The sequence below is a fragment of the Parus major genome, chromosome 10 (genome assembly GCF_001522545.3).
Source record: "Parus major isolate Abel chromosome 10, Parus_major1.1, whole genome shotgun sequence".
NCBI lineage: Eukaryota > Metazoa > Chordata > Aves > Passeriformes > Paridae > Parus > Parus major.
This window is the reverse complement of record NC_031779.1, coordinates 19740008-19749994: the sequence shown is the minus strand read 5'-3', so window position 1 is coordinate 19749994 and position 9987 is coordinate 19740008. Positions and strand designations below refer to the sequence as shown.

Here is a 9987-nt window from a genome sequence, read left to right as displayed (position 1 = left end):
CCCCACAGCTGCACCCCAGTGCCCCACAGCTGCAGCCCAGCCAGTGTTTGTTTGCTGGAGCTTTCACAATCCCTGTCCCAAGGTGTTTGTGGGGCTGTGCTGGTGCTGGCCTGAGCTGTGGCCAAGGGCTGGGTCTCAGGGGATGTTTTTGTGACTGCTTTGAGGACAGTCACCAGGCAGTGACTGGCTCTGGGCCTCAGGCTGTGGCTGTCACCCCCAGGGTGACATGTGGGGGCACCTGAGCCCTGCGTGAGCCTGCAGGTGAGCTTGGCCAGGGGCAGGCAGTGGGGACAGGGGTCATCCCCGTGCCCCTGGGCAGGAGCAGCTGTGCTCCAGCTGGGACCCCTGGGGTGCTTTGTTAATTAAACAGCCCAAAGGCTGCCTGATTAAATCTGTGGGTTCTGGAGGCTGGGAGGAGCTCGGCACTGCACGGTGTGGGAGCAGCACAGCTCCGCACACCCCGGCTCTGCTGGGGAAAATCCTTGGCCTTGGGAGCCTGGCCTGGCTCTGGGCTGGTGCTCATGGGTTGGGAGCTCTCAGTGTGCTCCTGGCCAGCGAGCCACACTGTTCCTCTGTCCCACAGGCCGAGGGGGTCAAAGCAGAACCCTTTGAAAACCATTCAGCCCTGGAGATCGCAGAACAGCTGACGCTGCTGGATCACCTGGTCTTCAAGAAGATCCCATATGAGTGAGTGATCCCCATGGGCCAGCAGAGCTGGCTCTGGTCCCCAGGGCCCCACAGCCTGCCTGGGCTGACCCCGACAGTGCAAAGCCTTCCTGGGCTTTGCCAGACTTGGCTCAAGTGCAGATTTGAGTCCTGATCCAGTCCAGTGGCTTCTCTGCTGGCATCCCCAAGGTAATGGGCTCAGGGGGACCCTCCCACAACCATCACACTTTCAGCCACATCCATGTGGGGGCAAAGACCCTGGCATCTCCATCCTGGAGCTTGCAGGGCTTGGACATCCCATAAAATCAGGAAATAGAAGTTGACCTGAGCACTGTGGTTTGCAGAGAATTCTTCGGGCAAGGCTGGATGAAGCTGGAGAAGAACGAGAGGACTCCATACATCATGAAGAACACAAAGCACTTCAATGATGTAGGTGCAGCTGCAGGGCACAGGGGGTGGGCACAGGGGAGGCAGCTCAGCCCCCCTGCCCCAGGGCTGGGCTGTGTGAGGGTCACCTGTCCTCACCTGCCTCGGGGAACCGGTGCAGGTGGAGCATCTCCCGCTGCAGCCGCTCCTCCTGGGGAGCACAGGGAAATCCAAAACCTGCCCTGAGGCTGGAGCACGCGGAGCTGGGCCCAAACTCACGCTAAAGCTCGGGCTGGGTGCCGTGTCTCCCCAAGGTCAGCAACCTGATCGCCTCGGAGATCATCCGGAACGAGGAGATCACCGCGCGCGTCAGCGCCATCGAGAAGTGGGTGGCGGTGGCCGACATCTGCCGCTGCCTGCACAACTACAACGCCGTGCTGGAGATCACCTCCTCCCTCAACCGCAGTGCCATCTTCCGCCTCAAGAAAACCTGGCTCAAGGTCTCCAAGCAGGTAGGGGTGGTCCCTGCCGGGGAGGCAGGCTTGGGGGGGATGAGACGCATTGGAAGAGTCAGAAAAGGGAGAAAGGGGTTTCGGGCTGTTCTCAGGAGGGAGGTGGTGTGTGGACAGGCGGACCCTGCCTTGCAGTCGGGTTTATCAGTGGAATCACAGGATTGTTGGGGTTAGAAAAGCTCTCTGAGACCAGGCAAGTCCAGCTGTTCCCTCAGCACTGCCAAGGCCACCACTCACCCGTGTCCCCAAGTGTCCCCAAGTGTCACACCCACACATCTGTTAAATCCCTGCATTGACTCCACCACTGCCCCGGGCAGCAGTGCCAGGGCTGGGCAGACACTAAGAAATGTCCCCAGTACCCGATCTAAACCAAGTGACCCTGAGGTTCTGCAGGCTGCAGCCCTGGCTGCAGGGCTGGGGGCTCTTCCAGGGCCCTGCTGAGCAGAATTTTGGTTTCTTGCAGACGAAGGCTCTGGTTGATAAGCTCCAGAAGCTGGTGTCCTCGGAGGGCAGGTTCAAGAACCTGAGGGAGGCACTGAAAAAGTGAGTGGATGGTGCTTCTCCTCCTCTGCCACGGCTGCTCCTGGCCCTGTGCTGTGGGGGGAGCTGAGCTCTGCTCCCAGCATCACCCAGAGCCTGCCCTGAAGGGTCCTGTCCTGTCGAGCCAGCACGGTGGCTGGCAAAGTGATCCCCAGGACTGAGCTGCTCCTTTGTGCAGGGAATAAAAGGGACTGCAGAGGGAAAAACCACTGCCAGACACTGGAGAATAATTTTCCCCTTCACTATCACAGAATCATCAAATCCCAGAATGGTTTAAGTTGGAAGGGACCTCAATGCTCACCTTGTTCCATACCTGTCTGTGGGCAGGGCCCCCTTCCAATAGAGCAGGTTGCCCATGGAAGCTTCTGAAGGTCTTCCTGACCCTCAAAGCCACCCTCAGCTCATCTCCTGCATGCTGTGGCTTTGTGAGGGGCACAGCCACAGGTCCTGCTTGTCCTGCTGCGCTGGTGGGGATGAGAGACCTCCCCTTCCCTGGGAGAGCCTTCCTGTACTGGAGAGAATCCTTCCAATTCTGCTGACTGCAGGGCTGTCCCCTTCTCCCCTACCCTGCCCCGAGCTCCAAAGGGGGAAAGTGTCATTCCTCGTTTCTGTCTGGTTTGTTCCCAAGTTGTGACCCTCCGTGTGTGCCCTACCTGGGCATGTACCTGACTGACCTGGCGTTCATCGAGGAGGGCACCCCGAACTACACTGAGGATGGCCTGGTGAACTTCTCCAAAATGAGGATGGTGAGTGCTCCAGCCCAGTGGCACAGGGGGCTGGGCTGGCGTGGTGTGGCTGTGGCCAGGTCTGTGTCCCCTCAGCCTTCACCTGCACCAGGAGGCCACATGTGTCCCCTGCACACACCTGGGGCTGTTCCTAATGTCTGGAAGGGACAAAGAGACCTCTGCATTGTGCTGTGCTGGGTGGCCCTGCCCTCCTGGGCGCTGGGATGGGTTCCCTGGGTGACGGCTGAGCCACGGGAACCTTGTGTGTTTTATCCCTGCACAGATCTCACACATCATAAGGGAGATCCGCCAGTTCCAGCAAACCTCCTACAAGATCGAGCACCAGCCGAAGGTACAGCCCTGTCCCCAGAGCCACGGGCATGCTGTGCTCCTCATCTCCCTCTTCCATCACAGCATCTAAGCCTTCAACACCTGGCAGCTCCACGCTGGAGCTGTTGGGAGGAGGGCAGGGGAGGGAGGGGGGCTGTGGAGGCTCCAGCAGACTCCCCCCGTGGCCCCCAGGCCTCTCCCAGCAGAGGATTTGCTGCAGAGAGCAGCTTTGGTGGACAGGAGTGCTCCCAGGGCTGCACCCTGGGCACTGGAGCAGCTCTTTGGGGGCAGCACCCCTCCCCAGGGAGCAGAGTGTGTCCTGCTGGCCCCACTGCCAGCTCCAGCCGGCCTCTGCCCCACGGTGGCCCCAGCATGAGCTGAAAGGTGTCGGCAGCGCTCAGCACCTCACTTCCCAGGGCGTGGGTGCCCCGGCTCTCGGGCTGTGTGCTCTCCCAGCCCGCTGACGGCCGCGCTCGTTCCCAGGTGACGCAGTACCTGCTGGACCAGTCGTGTGTGATGGACGAGGAAACCCTTTACGAAGCTTCTCTGCGGATAGAGCCCAAGCTGCCTTCCTGAGCGCGGCGGCGGCCGCCCTGTACACTCGCTATAGCAAACTGTACATAGCCAGTTCCATGGACGCCCTGGAGTGACTCCCAGTCTGTGCTTCTCCCAGCAAACCCCCGCCCCAGGCCGCGCTCGACCTCGCCTAGGATTCCCCGCCCCGGTTAAGGTTTAACGCATCGACACTTCGCTGGAGCCCCGGGTTCTTTTGGATGATGTTACTTTTGTCATTTGTTCCTCCTGGGGGGCTGGTGGCCGGGCAGGTGAGTCCCCGTGTCCCCGTGGGGCAGGTGAGCCCTGTGTCCCCACGGGGCTCTGGGGCGGCACAGAGCAGCTCTCACTCGGACGGCGCTGACATCGCACGGCAAACTCTGTAAGGTGGGAGAAGGGAACGCATTAAAGGCTGTTCCTCGCTGTGAGCTGCCCTCTCTGTGTGTGCCACCCTCGTGCTGGCCGGGCACGGGGGGCCCTGGCTGCTGCCCCGGTCCCTCCGAAGTTGGGAAGATGGAAGCATCCCCCTGCCTCTCCTCGCTGCATCCGGCTCCTGTTGATATGCTGTAGATCCGTACCCTTGTGCCCACTCTGAGTACCATGACGTAGAGTTAGAGATGACGAGTGTTTTTATTACATCTACTGTAATCCTGGCTAACCACCCGCTAGCAGGATATAGTAATGTAGTGCTTATTCTGTGAATAGTACCTGGGTTTTTTACATTGTACAGTCCCTGACACGGTTCCCCGGCAGTGGCAGGCATGCTCCACTCACACAACACTTGCTGTAAGCAATACCTCGTGGTATGGGAATTCTCTTTCAAGCCCTAAAACTATTTCAACTTACAGCTTGTTTGGGAAAAAAAAAAATATTTCCATTCTTTTTGTAAAAATATATGTTTCCTGATTACCTCTTGCTAATAAATCTATTCTATCTCAGGGTGAACCGGGGTTTGTGATAGTTTTACGGGTGGGATAACGCCGGACCCGCCGGGCCGCGGGCCCCGCCCGGTGCCGGTGCCCCGCCCAGTGGCGAGGCCACGCCCATTACCGGGGACACGCCCATTACCGGGGCCACGCCCAACCCATGGCCACGCCCAGTTCCCGGGCCCCGCCCACCTCCCGCCCCGCCCATTGCCCCGCCCCCTGACAGCGGCTCGGCCCATTTCGACTCCGTTCGGCCGCGTTCGGCTCGGCTCGGCCCGGTTCGGCTCCGCTCGGTCCCGGTTTGGTTCGGCCCGGCCCGGCCATGCTCTGGCCCGTGCTGCTGCTGGCCGCGGCCCCGCTCCTGGCCCCCGCCGCCGCCTGGGCTCCCTCGGCCGAAGGTACAGGGGCACCGGGAGGGCAGGAGGCGATTTGGCCCGGCCCGGCCCGGCTCGGCTCGGTGCCGCTCGGTTCGGGCCCGGTCCGGCTCCCCGGTGCAGAGCCGCGCCGGTGCCCCCCTGACGCCACCGTTCTCTCCCGCAGAGGAGCGGCTGTTCAAGGCCTGGATGCTGCAGGTGCGGCCCGGGGCAGGGAGCGGGGCCCGGGCCGGGGTCCCCGGGAGCTCGGGGTGTCCCGGGAGCTCGGGGTGCCCTGACCCGCGGTGTCCCCCGGAGCTCGGGGTGCTCTGACCCGCGGTGTCCCCCGGAGCTCGGGGTGCTCTGACCCGCGGTGTCCCCCGGAGCTCGGGGTGCCCTGACCCGCGGTGTCCCCGCAGAACGAGCGGCGGTACGGCCCGGAGGAGTACCCGCGCCGGCTGCGCATCTTCCTCAGCAACAAGCGGCGCATCGAGGAGCACAACGCCGGCAACCACAGCTTCCAGAGTAGGAGCTCCGAGCCCCGCCCGGCCCGTGCTGGCTCCGAGCGCCGCCCTCGCTGAGAAAAGTGTCCCCTTTCTCCCCCTTCTAGTGGGCCTGAACCAGTTCTCGGATCTGACCTTCGAAGAGTTTAAAAAGCTGTACCTGTGGAGCGAGCCCCAGGTAAATGCATGCTGGCAGTGCGGGTGGGCAGGAAGGAGCGGGGTTCTGCAGTCACCTGCAGCCGCCGCTGCGCCCATCGCTGCGCTGCCCGCACCCCGCTTTCATAAGGTCACGTCCTGTGCCACCAGCAGCGGGGTAAGAGCGAGGCGAACCCGCTTCCCCACCCTTGTGGCTTTCAGCTGCCTCGCTCCTGACTGCAGCCCAGCCGGCCGTTCTGCTGGCAGCTCCCCGGGCAGCTGGGGCTGCAGCTGGGGTTGCAGCTCGGGGCGCAGGCCGGCGGTGCCCTCCGGGGCTGGCCGGGCTCTCTGCTGCAGTGCCCGCTGTGTGTGGGCTCGTCACCGATCCCCCACCCCGGGGAGGGTGGCTGTCCTGGGCCACTGGCCTGTGGCTCACCACAGCCCTCCTGCCCGGCTTGCAGAACTGCTCAGCCACCAAGGGGAACTTCCTGCGCAGCTCTGGCCCGTATCCCGACTCCATCGACTGGAGGAAGAAGGGGAATTTTGTGACACCCGTGAAAAACCAGGTTTGGAGCGTGTGCCGTGGCCAGAGGGGCTGATGGCTGCGGGCAGGCCGTGCCCCAGGAGCAGTGCTGGGTGCCTGTGCCATGAGGAGCTAACCCAGAGCTGCTCCGTGCCTGCCCTGGGCAGGGGCTGAGCACAAGGCTGAGCCCAGCTGCCAGCGGGGAGTGGAGGCTCTGTGCTGCTGCCGTGCCCTCTGCCCCGGGGTTTTGGGGAGGCTGCAGCAGCTCCTGGAGCGGTTCCTCTGCTGTTCCTCGTGTAGGGTGCCTGCGGGAGCTGCTGGACCTTTTCCACCACGGGCTGTTTGGAGTCTGCTATTGCCATTGCCACGGGAAAGCTGCTGTCCCTGGTGAGATTCTCCTGGGCTGGGGCAGAGCCCTTTTGGGAGCAGGCTGGAGCCAGAGGGGCTGGAGGCTGCTGGAGCAGGCACAGGGAAAGAAGCTGTGCCTGGTATTGTCAGCTGGCTGGGGCCCCTCACTGCAGGCAGCACACTGGGACATGCTGATTTTTCAGCTCCTGGAGGATTTATATTCCTGAGGAACTAGAAAGACAGTAGCCACTTACACAACTTGGCAGAATAAGTGAGGGCTGGGTGTGTTAAAAACAAACCTGACCTTTGGAAGACATCTCAGCCAGTCCTTCTGTGGGGGGAGAAGGATTCGTGGCAGGCGTGAGGAGGAATGCCTCTGGCAGCCAGGGCATCCCAGGCTGATGGCTCCTTCCTTGTCTGCCTCCTGGGACACAGAGGCAGTTCCAGGTGACTCCCATGGGTAAAACAGTGCTGTGGTGGTTGTTACAGACAGCTGCACAGATAAACCAACTCTCAGTTCCTGCTGTGCAGTTGCTTTTTGTGTCACCAACTCTGAACACAGCTGTGGGACAATCACTGACTCAAAACCCTTCTTGCAGGCAGAGCAGCAGCTGGTGGATTGTGCCCAGGCCTTCAACAACCATGGCTGCAGTGGGTAAGTCAGAGAGGGCCAGAAAGAACAGAAATTAGAGTACCTTGCATCCTGTGATGGACAGCCTTCCTCAAGATCCAGTGTCAGGATCCTGCCACGTAATGGAATGGCTTTTGTCTTCCCTTGGCTGCAATGGGCCAGGGGAAGCAACTTTGGTTGCTTATTTTAATTTCACAGTCCCTGGAGCTTAGAATGTTTCACTAAATCTCCAGCATTTCCCAACCTCTGCTGTTCCTCATTTGTTGGTTTTTATCTGAGATGTTTTTCACATGGCAGCTGGGCTCTGCTGGGCTCTGGGACAGCGAGGGGAGTTGTGGCTGTTGTTCTGCCCATGGCTCACGGGTGTCTCGTGGCACCCTGAAGAACCCACAGAAACCTTTGCTTCCCCTTTGGGAAGTTCCTCCTGGCTTTCCTAGAGAAGGCAGAGAGAACAGAGCTTTCTGACAGCTTCTGTTTTCTGTGAGATAAGCTGTCCTAGAGGGAGGCTCAGAGCTGAGCAAAGCCACTCTTGGTGCTTTTTATTTTTCTTGTGACTCCTCCTTAGGCGTTTCCACATCAGCTCTCCCTGATCATCTCTCTTTTCTTCCCTCCTGAGATGTGCTTCTGGAAGGTGGCCAGGGAAGGGAGCAGCTGCTTGCTGGAGATGTGGGTCTCTCAACGTCCCCCAGCCAGGCTGGGCAGAGGGCACCAAAAACACCTTTCAGCATGTGAGGCTGGTGCTGTGTGGGCCAGCTGACCCGTCAGGGCTCCTGGTGTTCTTCTCCAGGGTTCTGGAGCTGTGACCATGCCAGACAGCGTGGTGGGGCAGCCAGCAGTCCCAGGCAGGGAGATGCTGCAGGAGCAGACTGGAGTTTGTGCCTCTGGGATGGACACTGCCCTTCCCTGTCTCCCTGGCTGGTGGGAGTGCTGTGCAGAGGGGGGAGTGTTGATGGCTTTGCTCTGCAGAAGCTGCAGGGTTACCATCCAAATCCATCATTACCATCCTAATTAATTGTTGCCATCCTAACTGAGCCGTGTTGTCTCTCAGGGGCCTGCCGAGCCAAGCCTTCGAGTACATCCTGTACAACAAAGGGCTGATGGGGGAGGACAGTTACCCGTACCGGGCCAAGGTACTGCAGCACTGCCCCGGCCAGCGTGCTGAGCAGGGCCTGCCATGGGCTCCAACAGCTCCTCTCTGTCCCCACAGAATGGCACCTGCAAGTTCCAGCCCGACAAGGCCATTGCCTTTGTCAAGGACGTTGTCAACATCACACAGGTGAGGCCCCGGGGGCTGCGCTTCCAAACTTCGTGGAAGGTGGCACCGAGGAGGTGCTGGAGCCAAAACAGAGACCCTGGGTTGCTGCCTGCTTCCCACAGTGGGTGCCTCTCCAGGCTGGGACAGTCCTGGTTCTCATCTTACAGCTCAGCACTGGACTGTGTGTGTACATGCAGGAAGGCAGGGTTATCCATGCCGTGTCCTCCTGCTGCACCTGGACTGGTCCCAGCACAGCCAGGAGGTGATGGATGCATGGCCCTGCGTCCTCTCTTGCAGTATGACGAGGACGGCATGGTGGAAGCTGTGGGGAAGCACAACCCAGTGAGCTTTGCCTTTGAGGTGACGAGTAACTTCATGCACTACAGGAAAGGAGTGTATTCCAAGTGAGTGTGTGACCCTCCTTGGTGAGCTGAGGGCAAGGGGAGCGTGGAGGGATGGAGCCACGTGCATCCCTGTGCAGCACAGGGAGGAGAGCTGCGTGCCAGGAACCTGTCCAGCCTGGAGAGCACAACTGTGGTGCTGCCCTCTCATCCCCTCAGGAACCCCCAGTCACGTAGAACTGCAGGGAAAATGCAAGGGAGAGTCCGAGCCTGAGGGATCTGCCCCAGGCAGCTCTCGGGAAGGAGCAGGTGTGATTCCAGTGGCTTTGCTGGATCTGTAGCCAGTGATGCCCGAGGTGAGTGCCAGGGCAGGGACATGGTCAGAGGAACACGCCAGGAGCAGTTCTCCTGTGGATTTACAGTCTAAGGTGGGTTTAAAGTCAGAGTGCATGGAATAATTGATGCTCCAGTGCTTTCAGCCCAGAGCAGCTGTTAACAGATCAAAAAAAAAAGAAAATCTGAAGTGGATTATTGATCTTTTCCTGTGCTACAGTTTGAAAATGTTTAAAAATAGATGCTCTTGAGGTGGGAACATGTACCATGAGCTTGTTTCATACCACAGGCAGCAGCTTTCATCAAGGGCAGTTTAAAGGTTGAAATTTTAGAGGAAATACATATTTAGACCCAAGAGCTCTGCGTTCCTGTGCAAAACATGAAACAGTGCCCTTGAATTTCAGGGCAGTGCAGAGCAGCTCTGGGAGGCACTAAGAGCTGCTGGTTTCAATTGGGAAAGTTCCTTTGCACTGCAGCTGGTCTTGGTGGGCCAGGAGCTCAGGATTCCAGGGATTCCCCTAACTCCAGATACGGCTGGTGATTGCAGAGTGGAAATCAGAGCAGTGTCTCCTTTCTGTGGTTTCCTTCCTGGGCAGTTCAGAGCATCCCATAGCTCTGTGTGCAGGATGTGGTTGGGACTGCTTTGACTGATCCCTGCTTAGTTCCAGGCTGATTTTCACTCAGCACACGTGTGTTTCCTCCCTGCAGCCCCCGCTGCGAGCACACCCCTGACAAGGTGAACCACGCCGTGCTGGCCGTGGGCTACGGAGAGGAGAGCGGCACTCCGTACTGGATCGTCAAGAACTCCTGGGGCCGCCTGTGGGGCATGCAGGGGTAAGGGAGGGGCTCCTGGGGACAGCCTGCTCTGCCTGCTCTGGGGACAGCCTGCTCTGCCTGTTCTGGGGACAGCCTGCTCTGCCTGTTCTGGGGACAGCCACACTCTGCCTG

At 59.9% G+C, this 9987-nt stretch overlaps 2 protein-coding genes across 3 annotated transcripts in view; both read left to right on the top strand.

Moving 5' to 3' along the window:
* The window catches only part of RASGRF1 (Ras protein specific guanine nucleotide releasing factor 1), a 28436-nt gene extending 23800 nt beyond the window's left edge, over nucleotides 1–4636 (top strand). For both annotated transcript variants that reach the window (XM_015639431.2, XM_015639430.3), the window contains exons 21-27: nucleotides 584–687; nucleotides 1011–1095; nucleotides 1347–1544; nucleotides 2008–2087; nucleotides 2713–2830; nucleotides 3093–3161; nucleotides 3623–4636. In XM_015639431.2, the coding sequence (XP_015494917.1) occupies nucleotides 584–687; nucleotides 1011–1095; nucleotides 1347–1544; nucleotides 2008–2087; nucleotides 2713–2830; nucleotides 3093–3161; nucleotides 3623–3715 (747 nt within the window). In that variant the 3' untranslated portion in view covers nucleotides 3716–4636. The remainder of the gene's footprint in view (nucleotides 1–583; nucleotides 688–1010; nucleotides 1096–1346; nucleotides 1545–2007; nucleotides 2088–2712; nucleotides 2831–3092; nucleotides 3162–3622) is intronic.
* Nucleotides 4637–4844: 208 nt separating this feature from the next.
* Nucleotides 4845–9987, top strand: part of CTSH (cathepsin H) — a 6213-nt gene continuing 1070 nt past the window's right edge. Inside the window, exons 1-11 of the mRNA XM_015638362.3 lie at nucleotides 4845–5015; nucleotides 5158–5189; nucleotides 5390–5495; nucleotides 5581–5651; nucleotides 6070–6174; nucleotides 6432–6518; nucleotides 7079–7134; nucleotides 8159–8240; nucleotides 8318–8386; nucleotides 8663–8769; nucleotides 9748–9873. Coding sequence (XP_015493848.1) covers nucleotides 4940–5015; nucleotides 5158–5189; nucleotides 5390–5495; nucleotides 5581–5651; nucleotides 6070–6174; nucleotides 6432–6518; nucleotides 7079–7134; nucleotides 8159–8240; nucleotides 8318–8386; nucleotides 8663–8769; nucleotides 9748–9873 — 917 coding nt within the window. The 5' untranslated portion in view covers nucleotides 4845–4939. The remainder of the gene's footprint in view (nucleotides 5016–5157; nucleotides 5190–5389; nucleotides 5496–5580; nucleotides 5652–6069; nucleotides 6175–6431; nucleotides 6519–7078; nucleotides 7135–8158; nucleotides 8241–8317; nucleotides 8387–8662; nucleotides 8770–9747; nucleotides 9874–9987) is intronic.